The sequence below is a fragment of the Camelus dromedarius genome, chromosome 31, assembly GCF_036321535.1.
Source record: "Camelus dromedarius isolate mCamDro1 chromosome 31, mCamDro1.pat, whole genome shotgun sequence".
NCBI classification, from domain to species: Eukaryota; Metazoa; Chordata; class Mammalia; order Artiodactyla; family Camelidae; genus Camelus; species Camelus dromedarius.
The window spans coordinates 22,599,980-22,620,611 of NC_087466.1; the positions used below are offsets into that span (position 1 = coordinate 22,599,980).

General features: G+C 51.5%; 1 protein-coding gene across 3 annotated transcripts in view; it reads left to right on the forward strand.

Annotated features, from left to right (window-relative positions):
• The window catches only part of GLT1D1 (glycosyltransferase 1 domain containing 1), a 95,028-nt gene extending 77,540 nt beyond the window's left edge, over nt 1-17,488 (forward strand). Inside the window, exons 13-14 of one of the 3 annotated variants that reach the window (XM_031442483.2) lie at nt 11,127-11,169; nt 13,489-14,355. In XM_031442483.2, coding sequence (XP_031298343.1) covers nt 11,127-11,169; nt 13,489-13,505 — 60 coding nt within the window. In that variant the 3' untranslated portion in view covers nt 13,506-14,355. Of the gene's footprint in view, nt 1-8,734; nt 10,491-11,126; nt 11,170-13,488; nt 14,356-17,021 lie in introns of those variants that run through there. The other 2 variants (XM_031442480.2, XM_064481310.1) reach the window with 2 other exon arrangements.
• Nucleotides 17,489-20,632: the final 3,144 nt, after the last annotated feature.

Below are 20,632 nucleotides of genomic sequence, written 5' to 3' on the forward strand. Positions count from 1 at the left end.
TAAATGGCAGGCTTGGCAAGGAAACACAGTCACCATAGTATGTGGACTATGATCTCAGTTTTCCTAAAACGTGCACACACGTGTGTGAATGAGAACCTGTAACGGTGCGCACACATGTATTTGGGGGATGGTTACGGCTGACATTTATTTTCTTAGGTGTTTTTTTTTTTCCCCTGTGGATTTCAAGTTTCCCAGAGTGAACATAGATATTTCTTTTTGTAGGTTAAAAATGATACTTTAAAAAAACAATTAAGGAAATGAAGCAGGAAGAATAATCACTCAGCTCCAACATCTCTGTCCTTCAGTGACAGTTTTCTCACGTTCCCATGAGGTCCAAACACAACGAGGAGATGCAGTGATGTTACTCGGGAACTAGCCGAGGGCGTGACACAGAGCGGAGAAGTGGAGGGCGGCTTCCCCTCTTTTCCCTGGAGGTCCCGCTGGCGCTGTCTCTTCGAAAAGGAAGCTTGCAATCGTCATCAGGAACTAAGACCGTGTCTCGTTTAAGTGTTTCGTGGGCTTCTTTCTGGCTTCAGGCTGTGTTTTGGTCTTCTTGGAAGCAGTTAATAAAATGTGAGCAGAGCAGGCGTTGGACACAGAACTAGGGCTCACTTCAAACACTGTGCCGGAGGCCTGGGAACTGAGTTTATGTCCGACCCAGACCAGCACCTGGCTTTAATCAGCGCGGGGTTCCAGGGGGAGGTTTGGGGTTACACTCCAGTCAGAGACGGCAGGTGCGAAAAGGACCAAGATGGCCAGCGTACCAGGTGGAATTAGCCTCCGCGTGGCGGTCCGCTTGTGAGCTGTGGCAAGTCCCCGTGAGACCTTACCCTGTGAAATCTTGGTAGCAGCCATGCTCGGTGGAGTCCTTGCAGGCATTTGGGGTGCCAGCTCCAATTCCGAGGCGGCCAGAGTAACCTAGAAATTGAATGGCCGGCCCAGGATGATTCCTGCGTTCCCAGAGCTGATCTCTCATTATCTCATAACCTCAGTCATTAGAATTTGAAAATCTCCAAAGAGGAGGCTTTATTCTTCCTGGTAGAAGGGCAGCGGTGGTGAACCACACGGGGGGAAGAAAACAGCCCTCCTTCTAGACGAGCAATTTGTAACTCAGGTCAACCCAACAACACAGAATTAATACCTCATTATAATTGGATGCGAGAGAATCAGCCATCTTTGGACTTTCTTGTCCTGCTGCTGGCAGAGTCTTCACTGGTGAGCAGTGAAGCGCCAAACAACAAGGCTGCAGTTGGGGAACACCTTTTTGGTTAATCTTTTTCACCCATAAAGTTTCCATGGAAAAAAAAAATTGTCAAGGGCTTGTCACAAGCCACGGAGTCTTCCACGTGGAAGCCGACTATTTAATGCCTCAGCGGGAACCGAGAACGTTTCATTAAGTTGTCCAGTGTTGCTTCATCATTTTGGGAAGCACTCCTCTTCCTTCTGTTCTTCTGGGATGGACAGAAGCCAGTTGCCGGAAACTTGACAGCTCTATCTAGGTGCCCTACTGCATGGCCGGGGCAAAATTCTTGATGCATGCCCCCAAGATCCCTTATTTACCACTTTGCTCTGAATCGGTTTGCGAGGATGCCTTTTCATGATTTGTCCTTTCACAGTGGACACTTGGTTACCATCACCATGCCTCCAACTGTGATCCTTTCTGATCTCATCCAGGCTTGCCTCGAATGGGGTCGGTCCACTCATTTATCCATCATCTGTCCACTCAGCAAGTAACCTTTGACCATTTATGACGGGTCGGACATTGTTTTAAACATTGGGGAAGATGGTCATGAACCGAGAGCGGTAAGCATCCTCCACTCACAGGGGCTGTGCTCCAGCGGGCAGAAGTCAGACTCTACACCAGTCAACAAATCAAGGTCTTAAAAGACAATTCTAGGTAGTGATAAATGTGGCAAAGAGATAAGACCAGGCTTGAGAGTGACCGGGACTTGGATGAGGGGGTGCGATCTGTAGGTATCAGGTGATCAGGGAAGGCGGTCCTGATGCGGAGGTGCTCACACTGAGGTGGGGATGCTGAGAAGGACACAGGTGTTCAACGGCTAGAGACGGAGCTGCCGGGACAGGGGGAGCAGGGACGCCAAAGCCTGGTGGAAGGCGATGGGGCATGTGGGGAACAGGAGGGGAAGGAGGCGGCGGCGGGGGGGGGGGCTGACCAGTAAAGCGTGGACAGGCAGGAGCTGCGCTGGGATCTCGTGCTGGGTTCAGGTCATGGAGGACCTTGATGGCAATGAATTTTTAGCTCAAAATGAGAGTTTTAAGGAGGGGAGTGGCATGTCAGATCTTGCTTCTGTGCAGAGAGTGGACGAGAGGGGAGCAGACAGATGCCGGAGGCAGGCGAGCAGTAACGGTGGTTTGAGTAGGTTGTGGTGGAGGAGGCAAAGAAGGAGGGACAGACAAGAGCACCTGCTCTGTAGCCCAGAGAGCTATATTCAGTATCTTGTAACAGCCCATGACGGTAAAGAATCTGAAAAAGAGTATACGCATGGATAACTGAATCACTACACCAGCAGCTAACACAACATTGTAAATCGACTCAGGGGCTAAAAGATAATTCAGCCCTCAGAAGCAAGGCGGACAACTTTAGGATGTATCTGGGGGGTAGCGCTGATGGGATGGGCTGTTAAAATAGATGTGGAGGATGCAGGGAAGTGAGGAATCAGGGGTGCTTTCTGTGACTCTGGCTTAAGCAGGTGGATGTACTGGTGGCACCTTTTACCTTTCCCCCCTTCCTCCTTTTTTGAAACATTTATTTTATTTTTATGGAAGTACAGTCAGTTACAATGTGTCAATTTCTGGTGCGCAGCACAACGTCCCTGTCGTGCAGAGACATACGTATATCCATTTTCATCTTCTTTTTCATTAAGGGTTATTAACAAGGTATTGAATACAGTTCCCTGTGCTACACGCCCACCTCCTCCTTCCTGCTACGTGGAGTGACTGTGTGACCGTCGGAGCTCCAGAGCTCACTTTGTGACCTTGAGGGAGAAGGAACCCGGGTCCCTGATGACTCTGGGGTGGCATGTCAGGCCCCAGCTGCCTGCCTCTCAGCTTGTCTAATGTGAGAGATTAGGGTCTGTTGTGTCCGTGTGGCTGTTTGTTTGGTTTTATTTTGTCTTCTGCGCGTGATGAAGGGAGGGAGGGAGGTGGATAAGAAGTGCCAAGTCTGTCTGGTCCGGATGAGTTAGAAGTGCCTTTTACACATCCATCCAGAGATGCCAAGTTCAGATTTATATGCACATATGACTGGGGCCAAAGGTTAATTAATTAGTTAATTAACCATCCTGATTCTGCACAGTAGGAAGTAAGTCTTGTCCTGTCCCACCAGAAAAATCACTGTCCTCATCAGCTTTGCAAAATCCAGGAACAAGGACTGTCCTTCAAGAGATGTCCCAGACCCACAGTAAGTAGGTCCCGTTTCCCCTAAGAGTCCCGTTTGTCCTTGAGGCCAGGGCGGGCTGCCCCCAGTGACTTCTGTGGTGGGGTGGGGGCGCAGTCTGGGCTGTGGGGAGCCAGGGGTGGGGATTCTGCCGACAACCCCCACTGTGCCCCGCCCCAGGTTTTCAGTGCTGGGAGGTGTTTGGGTTAATGAGTGGAAGGCAGTGAGCTCTGCTGCGAGGTCACTGTGACCAAGGAGGACGGGCTGCAGGCCGGACGCCCATCATCCACAGCCCGGCTCTCCAGGCCATCCTTCCTGAGAGAGAGGTTTCAGCCAGGACATCACCCCTGGGGAGAGAGCAGCGCCGGCTGACCCCGTTTAACGGTGCTTTGCTTTCCTGTGCTCTACCCAAGTTGAAGATTTGCGGCAAACCTGTCGTCAGGTGATGGTTAGCATTTCTTAGCAATAAAGCTTAAAAAAAAAATTGTATTGAAGGGTAGTTGATTTACAATGTTAGTTTCAGGTGCATGGCAAAGTGACTCAGTTATACACATACACACATATTTTTTCCTTTCAGATTCTTTTCCATTATATGTTATTATAGAAAATTGAATACAGTTCCCTGTGCTGTACAGTAGGTCCTTGTTGTTTATGTATTTTATATATAGTAGCGTGTGTCTGTTAATCCGAAACCCCTAATTTGTACCCCCCTCCCTTTTGGTAACCATCGTTTGTTCTCTAAGTTCGTGAATCTGTTTTTGGTTTGTAACTAGAATTTGTACTTTTTTTTTTAGATTTCACATATAAGTGATATCATATATTTGTCTTTGACTTACTTCATTCAATATAATAATCTCTAGGTCCATCCATGTTGCTGCAAATGGCGTTATTTCATTAGCAATGAAGCATTTTTTACCAATACGATAATACGTTTTTTTAGACGTAATGCCGTTGCATGCTTCATAGACGACAGCATAGGGTGAACATAACCTTTATGTGCACTGGGAGGCCGGAAAACGCGTGCGACTCGCGTGATTGCGATAGCTGGTTTATTGCAAGGTCTGGCGCCGAACCCGCCACGTCTCCGCTGTGCGCAGTCTGCCCGTCCCTGCGGGCTCTCATGTGTGTCCTCTGTCCCACCCACCGTGTGGCTCAAGGTTCACGCCGATTGTTGACCGCAGCATCTAAGTCAGGAGCCGGCGGAGAGAGGTGTGAAGCCGAGTCCGGGCTGATCCACCCACATTCCTGGCTTCTGCAAATCCATTTATTCTCGGTCCGCGCTCTGAATGTGTCATTTTGAGAACCGAGTGGCAAAGTCATCAGCCCCTGTCTGCGCAGTGAACATCTGCTAAATGTGTCAACGCACCCTTGTGACATCCTGCACAAAGCGGGTCCTTAGGAGGACTTTGCAGAATGTATGGGCGATGATGGCATAGCTCACACTTCTGTCGTCCCAGGACCGGTTCTGTCACGTCACTGGGCATCTGCGCGTTCCAGGCACAATGCAGGAAGAGCTCTCTTTGGAGGGCTACTGGGTTTGTATGTTACCGAACTTCCGTTTTAGCTAAACCTGTTCCCTTTTTTCATCATTTGCTAGGAACACAGTCCCTAGAACTCACTCCCAGTGGTGCTGGGGTCCTAATTTCAGCTTTCTTAGGTGACTCCCTGGGAATAGGAGCAAAGATGAAAATTGAGCCTGAGCAGTTGGAATTTATCAGGTGCCCATGAACCGTTTCACTTAATAACTCTCTGAAAATCTAATTGTGGGTCCCCCCCCCCACACACACACACTCTGTCTTTCATTAAAACAATCGGCAGTGGTTTAGGAGAGGAGCCCAGACAGAGGGGCCGGGAGGGCTGCGAAAGTGGCCCCCGGGTCTCGCCAGGAAACTAGTTCATCAAGAATCGATTTTCCTGCCTCTGGGTGGGAAACGTGGTCTGGCCTCTCGACTGCCTTTAGCAAATAGGATGCAACGGGGCCAGCGTCCTCTGAGTTCTGAGTCTGGACCCAGGAATGCTGCATGCTTCCGATCTTCTTAGAAACCTGCTGAACCGCAGCATAAGTCAGCCCCGGCGAGCCTGGCGGAGGGTGAGAGCCTTGCGGGGCAGGGAGGAGCCGCTGCCGCCACGGCCGCCCCCGCGCCCTCGGCCCACAGCCGACCAGACGGCTGACCGCACGCACACGGGCGAGCCCAGCCTTGATTAACCACCGAGCGTGGCCGACGTCAGCGGCAGCACGGACTCCTGTACAATAATTATAATAAGTAATCATTGTGATAAATTACAGTTCATAAACCGTATCATGTAATTAATCATATCATAATAATCCTTGATAAAAAATAAACCATTTTCATTCTATGTCACTGACATTTGGTGTGGGTTTTTTTTATTTTTGATGCAATAATAGATAAGCAAAACAGAGAGTAAACCCGGGTGAGCGCGTGCCGGATCTAAGTGGGTCACAGAGACGCTCGCCTGCTGCCTGGCCGCCTGGCTGCCTGGCTCTGCCGCCCGCTGTCAGCCGCGGGGCTGGACGTGAGGTCGGGTCACGCTGGAACGGCAGGGTCTAGCTCCTGGCCGGTCGTGCATTCTGCAGCCAGACTGCTCTGGCCTGAGCCCCAGATCTGCCTTTTTCCAGCTGTCACATCACGTACACAGCTCAGCCTCTCTGTGCGGCAGTTTCCTCATCTGTCAAACGGGGAAATGAAGGCACCCCGTGAGGTTTGCTGTGAGAATCCGGTCACCGACGGCACGCGGGGTGGTCTGCCCGGTGCCTGCGCCGGGCTCGCCCCGTGGGAGTGCTGGCGGCTGCCACCCTGGCGTGCTTTATCCTGCTCTCAGTTGCCTGCTGGGACCTGCAGGCAGGCGAGTCTTTAACTTGGGCTCGAGTTCCGTTTCCTGTTTTGCTTCCGACCCTGTTGCCGCGCCGTGAATCTACCCCAGAGAAAAGGAAAGACAGCGGTTTGGAGTATCGATCTGGGACACTGTAGGATTCCTAATACAGAGGTTTTCAGTTCCCGGTGGAGATTTTCCATAGACTCCGTAGGCAGGAAACCTCCCTGAGGCTCAGTTGCCTTTAAGAAGCCCCCACGGGTGTGGCCACTCTGAAGGGCGGCTTGGCAGAAACCATTAAAAGGGAAACTGTGGTGCCTGAGGCTGGGGAATTCCTCTCCTTAAAGGCCGCTCTCGCATCCCTCTCTTGGGGCGTGGAGACTCAGGGCAGCATCTGTACAAGAGTGATAGTTTTTAAAATTAATTTAATTTTTTAACGATAACAAAAAAAGAAAGCCGGCCTCCTTTCCGTGTGGTGTTCTGTGAACGCAGCCGTGTGTGGACTCGTGGGACCTGCGCCACAATCCGGGGACAGAACACTCCTCGTGCGTCGCCCCTCCCGCCCCCCGGCCCTTCCCTCTGGCAGCCACGGTCTCGTCTCCATCAGCCCAGCTTTCTTTGAAGATATCACAGAAATGGCATTGTGCCTACATCGTGTAACCTTCTGAGACGGCCTCTCATTATCTTTAATGATGCAAAAGTATACATGCCGTTTTACAACTTGCTTTTTTCCCCACTGAACTGTATCTGTCTGCATCAGTGTACATTTTTTTCTCTTCCCCCCCTTTTTTTAGATGCACAGTGTTCAGTTATATATTCTGTTGGACAGGATAATTTAATGTATCCAGCCAGTCCCTTCATGATGGACCTGTGGGTTGTTTTCAGTCTTTTGCTGTTACAGAAATGGTGCGGCGGCGAAGATTCCTGCATTCCCGCATCTGCACACGCAGGTGGGGCGCAGCCACAGGGCAGAGTAGGTGGGTCAGAGGTGTGCGCACTTGTGACTCTGGGGAACGTTGCCAAATGCGTCCGTACGGAGCTTATAGCCGTTTACGTTCCCCCCGCCTCCGTGCGGGAGTCCGCTCCCCACGGCTGCCCCAACACGGCGCGCCGCTGCGCTCCGGGATGCGCGCCAAGCTGCCAGGTCAACACGTGACGCTTCAAGCTGCTCCTGATCTGTGCTGGTGCTACTGTGGAGTCAAGCTGAACCTCTTTCCATATGTTTGAGAGTGATTTTTTTCCCCTTTCTGTGAACTGACTTGAGAGACGGCATTTTCAGGCCTCCGTGTTTCCCCACGCCAGGCCTTTCGCTGGAATGCCATGACTTCACGGCAGTTTGGAGGTTCCCCAAGACCACCCCCAAGCTCGCGATTCCCCGGAAGCACTCTCAGAACACAGCAAAGCTGTTACACTCATGGGTACGGTTTATTACAGCGGAGTACAAGCTAGAATTAGCAGGTGGAAGCCGTGTGTAAGGAAGATAATAGGTGAATAACAATAATAAATCAGGGACACGCTGGGTGCGAGCTGGCTCAGCTCAGAGGAGCAGCGTCTCAGCGAGGGGTCTCCAGGGGATTCCTCGATGACCCAGTTGAAGATGCCCGGAATCTTGAGTGGCAGGAACGCAGGGTCAGGGCTGTGGCGTGAGTCAGCCCATGAGCGGATGCAGACAGTGGTGACACGGTTCGTTTCTTGGCACGTAATAGCTGGGGGCATGTGAGCAGCGCCATCCTTCCACATGGAGACTCAGGGGCCCAGGTCCTTTCCCTCTTGTGGCTCCGCCCTCCCCTGGGGCCTCTTCACTCGGCTGGTGGGCGGGGAAAGCGATCAAATCTAAAGGGTTTCTCTGGTCCACACTTGACTCGGCACGTGTGATTTCCACCCACGTTCCACTGATCAAATCTCAGGCGCTTGCTTTACTCAGCTGCAAGGCACACTGGGAAATTCCGCTTAGCTGTGTCCCCAGGGGAACGGGGGCTTGGTGACCCCCACCCAGCAACACCTGCCACCGTCACGGTTGGGTCGGGTGGCGTTCACCTAAGCTTTCCCCTCTTTCCTTCGGTTTCTTCTGCCGCAAGGGCGGCAGCGTCTCAGATAAAGAGTCATCTCTCGTGGTGGACGGACGGACGAGGAGGGCCTGGAATAAACCCCACTGCTTGTAAGTCTCTGAGATCTGGGGGTCGGTTGCCACTGGAAAACAGGCGGCCTCAGCTGACCAGTCAAGGACTTCCAGCGAATCTCGCTTTATGTTAACAGAGGTACAGAGAGGTGATGTCACAGAGCTGTTCACTGGCGGTGCCTGACCTCAAACCCCGGGGGTCTGGCCCCCCGACACGCTCTTTTGATGGTCACAGTCAACCTTTTCTCTCTCTGCCCGTTTATTCCGACAGATGGCACCTCTCCTGGGGGAATCTAAATGCCTTGGAGGTTTTATTTCTATCCAGACAGCCCCCAGGTTCCAGGAAGGCTCTCTTGCGTAACCGCAGGTGTCTTTTATTTCTCCAGAAGCCTGCCCGTGTGGTGCTCTGGGACCAGCAAGACCCGCGGGGTCTCATCAGCGCTGGATCTAACGAGGGGAGATGCTCCGCAGAGTCCTGATTTGCCGTCTTCCCTCCCCCGCTGGGAGCTACGAGGTCAGAACAGCTCACCCGGCTCTGTGGAGGAGAAATGATGTGTCCATGGCTGGCGGAAGGACGGTGGAGTCCCCAGTCCCCCTGCAGCAGCGGCTGCAGGAACGTTCTGTTCCAAAGCTATGAAAAAGGCAGAGTGCACCTCATTATCCCGCTTGCGGCCGGCCGGCCCCTGCTTTAACTGTAAACTGTCCTGACATCTCCAACCGAGATAATTACGGTGCTTCAGGGAACTTTTGGCCTTGCTAAAAATACCTGGCGACAGTTTGCGCGGCGGGGAGGCACTTACAGGTGATCCAGGGGCGATTCGGAGCCAGCACGTGCGAATTCATGGTGCGGGGGCCTCCTGGCTGCCTGTCTCCCTCCCTCTTTGAGGTGCCCTCATTCCTTCTGTATCACAGTCCTCTTCGACCTCACACCCCCGCTTCGGACACTAGCAGGTTTAGGTGAACTCAGTCCTACCCAACAGGGAGGGACTAGCAAGGAGATAAACCCATTTTTTTTTTTTTTTGAGCTTTAAACCACACTTTAATTTTCAGTGAGCTGTAACCTATTGGTTAATTGAACCAAAAGTACAATTTTAAATGACTGACTATGAAGCTTTTCAAGTCAATTATAGAATGCATAAAGTGGAGATAAATTTGGGCGAAGGTGCAAAGTAGTAAATGTGCAAAATGGAAAATTGTGAGGGTTTTTTTAAAAATGTTTTTTTGGGGGGTAGGGAGTTAGGTTTCTTTATTTAACGGAGTTGCTGCGGATGGAACCCAGGACCTCGTGGGCGCTAAGCACACACGCTGCCCTGAGCTATGCCCTGCCCCAGTAACCGCTGTCGTAATAGCGACAGGGGTGCTAAATGCACGCGAAAAGTTCAGTTAACACCGTGCCAAAGAGGACAGCTTACGTAAACCGGGATTCACCTGCTACAGCAGCAAAGTTAGGGCCGGACAAACCGAAGACATGAACAGCCCTGGGCATTCTCCTTTCAGCCTGCTTCCGAAAAAGCAGCCCGGCTTTCTTCCTGTCCATGGTTTTGTGCTGTTTAGTTCAGTGACTGACAGATGCTGCTGGGGGGGGGGGCACCAAAGCCCAGGGGCCTTTCCCCTGGGGGACACGGCCAAATGGAATTTCCCAGGGTCCCTTGCAGCTGAATAAAGCAAACACCTGAGATTTGATCAGTGGAACGTGGGTGGGGGGTCACACGTGCCAAGTCTGCGCCAGAGAGACCCTCTGGATGTGGGCTCCTGCCCATCCACCGCCGAACGGGGGCGCTTGCAGCTGCGGAGAAGTAGCGCAGGGTGTCGCCTCCGTTCACATCCTGTTGGCTAAAGCGGGTCCGTGGGTATGTCTGCTGCCAGCGGGGCCGCGTGTCTGATTCTCCCCCAGAGGCTGGTCCTTAGGGGAGGGGCGGGGGTGATGTTCTAAACGACTGCACAGCCCACCGCAGCTCCACAGTCCCTCGTCCAGATCCTCGGTGCTCGGCTGGGCTTCAAGATTTAGAAATGTCCTGGTTCCACACGCACACACGCACACACGTGCACACACACAGTCTGTCTTTATATCTATCTGCCTACCTATCTGTATATACATATATACTACACACTCTGTCTAATGTATAATACAGGTATGCAATATATAATGTGAAACGATATATTATTATAATATAACACGAAACAATGTTATTATAATATAGTATGAAGCAATATATTATTATAATATAAAGCAATAGTTATTATAATATGAAACGATATATTATAATATAATATGAAATAATGTATCATTTATAATACATAAAATTTTACATGCAAATAATATTAATATATTATATTTATAATATATGTTATATATTATATACTTAATATCTGTATATTTGCCACAGACATACTTTTTCTCTCTCCCCTAATATAACTTATGTAATATGCTCTCTCTGTAGAGTACACATTCTCTTTATCCCTTTGTCTATGGACATATCTATATACAGATAGAATTTGTACTGTGTGTGTGTATAGAGAGAGAGACAGAGAGAGAATGCGTATGTATAAATGCAGACACAGGCATGTGTACAGTCACATACCCAGTGCTGCCCACCTCTGGGGCAGCACCCCACAGTGAAATTGTTTAATATTTATGCAGCAAAACATGTTAAAGAGGTAAAGAAATGTGGTAAATAAGCACTTCACATAGTTCTTCATTATTTGACCAGTGTTGCTGCAAACCTATGAAAAAAAAATCTGGATTTTAGAGTTTTCTCTTTTTCGTTTTTCTTTTAGGTGGATACTGGGACCACGCGCAGGAGGCTGTGGGTCTGTGAGGGTGAGCAGGGCCCTTAGCGCAGGCCCTGGCGGGTGGCAGGGGCTCAGTAAGGGCTGACACTGCACTTCAGGAGTGGGAAAAGTTTGCAGAACGTCCCTTTGGCAAAACCAACAACAGGAGAAAGCAGGCTTGAGGAGTGACAGTGACACTGAGAGCCCAGCAGACACCTTACGGCGCAAACCAGAGGGAACTCAAGCCAGCTGCTCCCAGTCCTCGGAGGAAGCAGGGCTTGTGGGTTAAGAACACGGTAAAGTCATGTTTGAGTCCCAGCCAGCATCTCTTAGCGTGCGACCTTGGACAGGATACCCAACCTTTCTGTGCCTCCTTGTCCTCCTCTTGGCTGTGGACGTACTAAATTCTTTCCTCTGAGGGTGTTCGACGGTACAAGGGGTCGTTCCCCTTGCTGGAAGGTCACTGCTTTTACCAGCAAGGAGCAGATGGTGGAGACAAGCCACGTTTGAGGAGAAGCATGGTGTGCCCACGGGACAGTCAGGAAGGGAAATCATTCCAGGGGACGTGATTAGGGTTGCCGTCAGAGAGGCAAACTCCTCATTTGACGGACAGACTCAGAGGGGTAAAGTAACTTGCCTGACCTCACACAGCCTGCCTTGGGACTTCCATCCTCTGATTTCTAGTTTTCTTCTGCCACATCCCTTCATTCTCTGAATACAGAAGCAAATAGCCCCCAAGGTTTCTCAGTGTCAGCAACCAGCGTCAGTATGAATTCAGGCAGAATGGAATCTCATGATTGCAACAGATTGTGACCCTCTTTACAAATCCGTGGTCAAGTGCAAGTTATAGCTGTCAGAGTCAGTGCCCCGAGAGTTTCCTGCAAGACGTACGTGGCAGATTCACATTCTGAAATGCAAGCGAGTTCAGATTGTTCAGGGCGTGTGCAGTCTCTCCAAGCCCTGGGGTTACAATTTAGTACTGACTGGCCCACAGTCTTCTCTCCCTCTGAGATGTCACCAAGACGCAAAGGCTGCTGTGAACTGTTCAGAATGGGGTTGTCCTTTGTCTGCCTGAGGTGCTGTCTGGGTGGGGAAGTCCATGGAGTGTGGCAGATTCAAGGAGACAAGCATAGACAGATATAAACTATGGTGTCTCGTGCCTCAAAGTGGAAGCACCCAATGAGAGCATTCAGAGAAATATTTTTGACCACCCAGTCTGTGGACCTGATTGTCTCTCCATTACAAAAAAAAGAAAGAAAAAGAAAAAGAAAAAGAAAAAGAAAAAGAAAAAGAAAAAGAAAAAGAAAAAAGAAACAGAAAGCAGCCCCAGTTAGTTTGTTGCTTGCACTAAAGGACTCTGACCAAAAAAAAAAAAAAAAAAAAAAAAAAAGGTGTCAAAATCCATTCTTTTAAAAAAATTTCATCTCATCTCACTCTTAATTTTTAAAGAAATCAGTGATAAAATATGCATAGCATTTATCACGTAACCATTCGTAAGTGCACAACTCCATGGCATTAAATACATTCATGACGTAACCGTCACCTCTGTCTACACCCAAAATTATCCTCAACAAAAACTCCGTCCCCACTAGACAGTGTCTCCATCCGTCCCTCCCTGCATCCCCCGGTGACTTCTGACCTACTTCCTGTCTCTGTGAATTTGCCTATTCCAGGCACCTTGTTTAAGTGGAATCATACAATATTTGTCCTTCTGTATCTGTCTTATTCTACCAAGCACAGTGTTTTTGAGGTCCACGGATGTCATAGAATAATATCAAATTTCCATTCCTTTTAATGGCTGAGTAATGTTCCACTGTGGGTACGTACCCCGTTTGCTATTCATTCATTTCTTGATGGACACTTGGGGTGTTTCCATCTTTTGGACGCTGTGAATAGTGCTTCTAGGAATGTGAGTAAACAAGTAACTCTGCTTCCAATTCTTCAAAATCAGAATTGATCCTTTATGAGGGCGTAGTCCTGGAGACCCTTGTAACTCTGTCTCTCTGTCTCTCTCTCTGTGGGACAATCAGCTCACACATTTTCCCCTCTTCTTTCTCATACTGAACAAGTGTTGCTGAATCTGCTAAATTTGAACTGTCTCCACTTTACATTGGGGTTCTGCTAAATCATTAGATTTTCAGCAAAGCCCTGTCATTATTTCCAGAAAATTCTATGCTCATTCGTAACCAGAGACCTCAGCAAAGGCATTCCCTTCCTGCCACGTTTCCCCACCCCCTGGAAAAACTTAACCAGTCCTGTTGCCACCTCCCCAAGGCTTGCTGAGTAATAATAGCCGATTTTACTGAATCATGTCGAAAATAATGGATTAAAATCACTCTTCCCTGGGAACACATCTGTATCCCCCTAGGACCTACAGCATCTTAAAGCAATGTCAGATGCAGGGATTTCTGGCATCTAGCTGCCTGGATGGAGAGAAGGGTAATTTGAGCTGGAGGACTTTTCTGGGTGAGGAAGCCGCCTCATCACACCATCGGACCATCCATCGGGCTGTCAGCTTTGCACCAAGGAAGATGTACCGTCGGTCGCAGAGCCTGCCCGCGGCCCCAGCCCTGCTCAGCTGCCGACAACTGCTTTGCCAGGGAACCCTGTGGATCCTGTGAAAAACAGCCCCTCTCTCCCACGAGCAGCCAGAAAATCCACCCAAAGGTCATTCTGGTTTTTGAGAGATGTGACATTTCTTTTCAGTCCGTTCATGACAGACTGGGGGGTTGAAGCGTGTCGGTCTGTGATGCGCAGGTCAGGGGGAGACACAGGGCTCGTACTGAACTCCAGGCGCTGGGGGAGTGAGTGGGGACCCGGTCCTGCGCACACGCCGCTCCCCGGCTGGCCGCCGCGGGCCACAGCTGGCAGCACCCCGGTGCTGGGCGGTCCTTTCGTCCGGTGGCTGCCGATGCACGGGTGGGTGTTTTGCTTTCCTCCAGAAGTTGGTCTCAGGTCTTCTTTGTGCCTTGTATGGACAGCAGAGCACTCCAGAAGCAGTGCTGGCATTCCTCACCTGCAAGGGGCAGAAGTGGGACTGCCTCCCTCTCCCAGCTGGCCTCCCCTGGCGTGCCCCTGCGCAGGCCACGCCGCACACAGAGCCGTCTTGTCCAAGTTGCAAACGAGTTTCTGGCCCAACCAAGAGATCCTCATTGCACGGAGACTAAAATCCCACCTCCTGTCACGGCCACTGGGCTCCCGCCGTATCCCTGCCGCCGGCCCTGGCAGCCTCTCCCGCACCTCCTCCCTGCCCCCTCCCCTGAAGCCCCCCTGCCCTCCCCCGGCCCCAGCTCGCCGCTCCTTGGCCCTGGCGGTCCCCTCTCCTGTGATAACCAGCTCCTCCCCCCAACCCCGTGCTCAGAAGGGGGACTCTAATGCCACATCCTGCACAGAGGCCTCATTGTCCACCTTCCCCAGAGAGCCGTCTACTCCAGGACGTCTCTGCCGTATCACCCAGTTTCATCATCTTCATGGCACTTGCCACTGCAACGACCTGGTCCATTTGCTGCTCTCCTGGCTGCATGTCCGCCCCCGCCCCCACCCCTTTAAGAGCCCCTTTAAGAGGGGTCACCCTGATGAAGCTGGATCTCGAGGGCGGGGACGTTGAACACCTGTAACTTACATAATACTGTCCATCAACCGTGCTTCAGTCAAATAGCTTATTCGCTTAAGCCTCAACATTTAATTGGAAAAATAAGGTTAAGAATAAATAAAACTGAATATGAATCCAATTTTTAAAAAAAGAATGAATGAATGAATGAATGAATGAACAAACACCCCGTGGAGCTGCCAGGAAAGCAAATGATGTGAGGTGTTTGAAGCTCTTAGCACCGGGCTGGGCGTGCAGTCGGTGCCGCATTAATGCTACTGTCATTGTTGCGAGTGAGGGGTTTCATCTGGGCCACAGGCTGACTGGGTGGCGTTTTCAGAATGCTTTTTAAAACTGAGCCACTCGTAAGATGCTGGGGGGTTTCCATTAAATCCTTCTTTCTAGGTTCCTTTTCCCTTCCTGTTGTTGGCCCCCAAATCAGGAACTCTGGCAACACCAGGTTCACATCCACGAGGCAGCGGCTGGTTGGGTCTGGGCGGCGTGTGCTGGTTTCACAGCTTGCTGCAGGCCGCCCGCTCTGATGACTGTTCGCCCGGCCCCGGGAGCATCCGAGTTCGTAGGACGGATGGGGGCCTGGTGATCGTAGTAAGAGCCGTGATTTCTGAGGGTCTACCTGTCTGAAGCAAGGTCCGGGTTGAGGCGGGGGAACCGCGTAAATCCCCCTTTCCTGACCTCTGAAGCCGCAGATGTATGGGGGCCCCTGGTGGCGGGGTGGTCTGCAAAGTGCGGTGTCTGGGTTTCCCCACCTGAAGCAGGCCCACGGGGGTCACAGATCAGGCTGATGTGTCTGGGGGTGATGTTGGCCACATGCTTCTCCTCCGGGAAGCTGACGCCACCAGCTCTCTGCACCCATGCTGTCCGGGAGAGCGATTCCCCTCTGCCTGTAAACCCCGGGCTTCCTCCTGCTCTCCGACGCCCAGAAGTCTCCCTGCCAGGAACGGAGCAGTGTCCCAGGCTGCCACCTAGCTCAGCGGGCTCCCCGCCAGGAGCAGGAGGAGGGAGGGGACACGTGTGGGACTGACTGCTGGACGGAATGAATAATGAGATGCTCTGGGAGGGGCACTGTTGCTCTGGGCAGGACCCACCACCGCCTCAAATTATCGAATGACCAGGAGCCCCCACCCCTAATGCCCAGCCCCCAGCCCCCTGACTCCCCTGCATGCTCTGCACACAGGGGGCGAGCCAGCCGCTGACAGCCACGTGATCCCTGTGGCCTTTCGGTGCCCCTGACACTTAGGTCCCTGCGATAACTCAGCAGGGGGCCCTTCGGACGCAGGAGTGGCCCTCGGAGCGGTTACAATGAAGCAGTGGCCTGGCCGCTGGTGGCCGGGAAGCTTCCGACTCTGTCACCCTGGACGTTCACGTTGCTGCAGGGTGCCGCGCTCAGATGCCCGGTGCCAGGGGCACACCGGTGGCTCTTTGAATGCGGTGGAGCCATTCCGTGACAAGGGGACAGGAGGAATGGCCCCAAGCCGCCTGTCCTCTTATTAAGGGCTCCTTGTTGTCATTCACCAGCATGAGGGTGTGTCCTTTCAGATCCCTCCAGACAGAGAGCTGACGGGTAAGGGGCTTTCTCGGGAAAGGTACGCGTGTACATTACCCTGAAATGGAGCGAAAGGGCATTTTGCACAGTCAGCAATTCCGCAGTGCGATCCACCGAGCCTCCTGGTGCCGCTTTGGTTTGCATGTGCTTGTGAATTCCCTGTTCTGCTCAGCACAGTCGGAGCTGGAGTCTCTGTCGTTTACAACCCGAAGAGTCGCTGCAGATTTAAGAATCATGCCTGTCATTATGGTCATTAGCGGACTGTTGTCACCAGGACGCAGAGTACAGGTGGATGGACAGCATGCCTCCGAGGACATTCACACACGCCTTTGGAAAATAACTGATAGATGAGCAGTAGTTTTCCTGTGCCCCTCTGGAAAAATATTCAGTAGACTCTTCCCAGACCTAATTCGGTCTAAGATCAACTCTTCTCTGAGGCTGCCACTGGTCAGAGTAAATATCGTATTTTCAAAAGACTTTTTATACCGTCCTAAGAGTCTCACAGTTACAGAATTCCCTCCCTGGTTGACGCTCCCTGGGGACACACAAAGAGGCACGTGAATCTCATCGACAACTTGTCTCCAAGCTACATTTTCAGGAAGGTTTGCTTCGGGGGAGCATTCCTGCCGACAGCTCCTCCGTCCGTGGTGTGTGGCTTTTTGTTATAACCTCGTGGACGTTTTGTTGTCGTTGTTGTTTTCCTTTGCGGGGGAGATAATCAGGTTTATTTATTTTATTTTATTTTTAGGGGAGGTCCCAGGGATGGAACCCAGGACCTCGTGCACGCTAAGCACACGCTCTACCACTGAGCTGTGCCCTGCCCAGCACTTCTCGTTACGCCCTCACGGCTCGGCTTACATCATCTCTAGGAGACTTGGGAACTTGCCTTTCTGGGTACAGTCAATGTTCTGGTTGCCAGTGACAGAAACCGATTTAGACGAATTTCAAGAGGAACGGCCTTGATTAGAAGGTAATGGGGTATCTTACGAAACAGGAAAGTAGGCTGAAGAACTAGACTTAAAATGGACAGGAAGGGACCGAGCATCAGAACAGGTGTGGGCGGCAGAAGCTGAGGGCACGGCCGCCGACATCCTCTGAGCGGAGGAGATCGGGGCGTGTCCGTTGACGGCTCGGCCAGCCTGCACCCGACAGGGGACACGGGGGTCCCCCAAAGCAACCTTGTGTGCTGTCCCCAGAGAAAGGGCGACCCCCGAAATGTCAAGATGACACACGACCACCACGCCCTCCCTTAACGGACCCTCTCTTGCTGGACGCAGAGGCTGTGTTCTGAGTGTGCAGCAACCAGCCCGAACACTGGCCAGTCAGACGGGACCTGGCTGCACACACCTGGGCCAGCCCGGGGCCGCCCGTGAGCGCCAGCCCCGTGGCAGGTACAAGTCTTTCTGCTCTTACAGACCTTTCCCCTCGTCCTGAACGTTGCACAGGTAAGAATAAACACACACTGGTTTCTTGTTTGCATCCTCTTCCTTCTCTCTGTGGATTGTCTCTGGGTAGTTTTGGAGCCAGGGTGTCTAACTGGGGGAGGGACTGTGACCTTGTCATTTCCACTCAGCATCTTCAGTGGGGTCGTGTTTTATCCGGGGGTCTCAGGGTTCCCACCGGAAAACTGGGGCAATGGGCCTTTAAATCCAACTGAGCTCAACCTAGTTTCTTAAGGTTTTGTTCGCCCCCATCTCTCAACAACAAGTGACAAAGTCATTAAGTGTAAAAAAAAAAAACGCCGCACTCCCTGAATGAGACGGCCACTCCGTCTGCGGCTGTTTCCTCAGACTGAACAGCAAGATTGCCGTTGCTTTCAGGGATGAAAGCCGAGAGCCCACATCCTGCTGCCTGGTTAGCATCCTGCTGTCAGGGCTGGCTTTATCTGGAGAAGCCGTCCCTTCCAAAACAAAGAGACAGAACCAAAAACACCCCCCTCACCCGAAACAGTGCCAAAACAGGGTGTCTTTTCTTCTTGAAAAACAGCAGTTTAATTGCCTCAGCGTTTAGAGACAAAATCAGTGATGTGTTCCCTAATGAAATGTTTCACACTATTTGGAGCCTTTGAGGGGAGAAAAGAAAAGTGCTCGCCCCCATCTATAAATCACGCTAAATCATTCCTGCTGTTTTCGAAGGAGTCTTTGTTCACCCTCCGTGTGTAGTATTATCTGCGTGACACAGAGGCTGGCAGAGGCAGCAGGGACAGGACACTCTGAGCACATTTAATGAAGTCGCTCCGAACATTGTATCAAAATAAATGAAGTGAAGGAAGGCAAGAGCTCATTCCTGGGTCCCTCTCTCTCTCTCTCTCTCTTTTTGCAACAGTAACCGCTGTGCGAACCACACACCAGGGGCGATTCAGATGCACGGCGGAGTTCGAAGGCGCCTCTGTGATGTATTGCACACCAGGACACAACAGGCAGCTTCAATCGTTATGTTTAATTCCAGGAATTCTTTGCAGCCGGGAACTGGGAAGAAATAGGGTGGAGGGGAGAGGGAGAATTGCAGCCTTTTCAATCCCAGGTTTTTGCTTCAGGTTTCGTCAGATGGCAGCAGACAGGTTCCTGGGGTTTCGCTCTTCCGGATCTGCTGGTGGGACTCCCTGTGTCGTCCGGGGGAACACTGCTCAGAAGTTCGCGGCTCCCGTGGGGGCGGACCTTTGTCGTTTTTCTGACTGTCCAGTCCCAGGGACCCCTTTAGGGCAGCCCTCACGGAAGAGTGAGATTCTGCCTCTGGCAGCTGGGGGTCAGCATGTGGCCTGGACTTGGTCAACCGGATTCTTTCTCCAAGAATTGTTGATTCTTGAGTAACAGGTACGGGGAGGCGGGGGCTGTCGGAAGTCACACTGATGGTGGGGACGTCAGTGGCTTCTGTACCTTTTTACCTTTTAATAGCTCGGGATGCAGTATCTGTCTCTCTGTAGTTCCTTTGTTTCCTGCTTTGTTCTCCGCCCCACCCCGGACTTTTATCCCCGTTGATTCTCTGAGTCCTGACAACTTTCCAATAATGGGTCAATTTCTATTGCTTGCAACCAAGAAGACCGACCATCTCCAGTAAGCTTCTCAGAAGAAAATGCCATTTTTTGTGTTGTTGTTGCCTCGAGGGAAAAACCTTAATCCTGGGGTTGAAGATAAGAAAGATAATGTTCAACAAATTCATGAAATTCCGGCTGTGCACCAGGAATCGTTATTTTAAGGTAGTTCATGGTCTTTCTCATTTTACAGGTTAGAAGACTGAAGCAGAGAGACGATAAATAAATTACTTAAGTGTGTCGAAGTAAAAAGCAGAAGGACCAGAAATGGGACCCAGGGGGTCTGGGTCTAGTTCTTGCTTTTTGAAAGATTTTATTTCTTTATTTTTCAGTGGCGGTTCAGGGGATGGAACCCAGGGCTTCGTGCTCTGCCACTGAGCCCTCCCTTCCCTGCCAGCTCTTGCTTTTTAAGGACCGAGTTCCATTGTCTCTCGAACAATGAAACGGCCCAACTGTGCCTGCAGATCGGGAGAGCCTCTCGCCACGTGGCCACGGGAGCTGTGGTCTCTTTGGTGGGCAAGGTTGATTTGACGCTCCCCGTGGCTGCGTTCCCTCGGCATCCTCTCCAAACGAGGTACCGGGGAGCAGTGCATCCTCTTCCACGTTCTTATATCACGTAGACAGCGCAGCAGGCTAGAAATACTGTGCATTTGGAAACACTGGAGGAAGCGTTGGCTGCTTTGAGCAATTATCCGGCAGCCGTGTTCCCTGGCTAAGCCTGCCACCCCTCGTGCCTCCCCAGCCTTGGAGAATTAAAATTCCTCCGTCCAAGGGCACCGTGCTGTACTCACTTCACGCCTTTGTGCAGTATGACTGTGTCCTTTTTACGCAGTTGATGGATGGCATACATAGCAAAATGCCTAAAATTTTGACCCCAAACGGCATGTGGGGTTTGGGAGCCGCGGCTCACCGGAAGTTGATTCTGAGACCAGGGAAGGTGTTTCGGGAGGCGGTTTCAGAGCAGCATGGCCGGGAGGCAAGAGGCCCAGCGAGCTTTCCTCGAGGCTCCTACAATGCTAGGCAGGCGGAAGGCCACTGTCACCGTGTCCCTTGGGGGAGCAGGAGCCTTTATTGAATACCACCCTGCCCAGACCGCCGGGATCCACGAACAAAGAGATGCCCCTCGCGTTTCCTGCAGAATCTGTAGCTCGTGTGAGGTGCGCACATCAAGTCCCGCCCCCCGCCCAAGCTCCGGCCTCCGTTCCTCACGGGATTGCTTAAGCTTTGCCCAGCTGCCTTGTCCTTGGCCAACCTCGCTCTAATACCTGCAGATTTGGAAACAAAACCCCGTTCCTCTCAAGTGACCTTGACCTCGAAGTCCTCCTCTG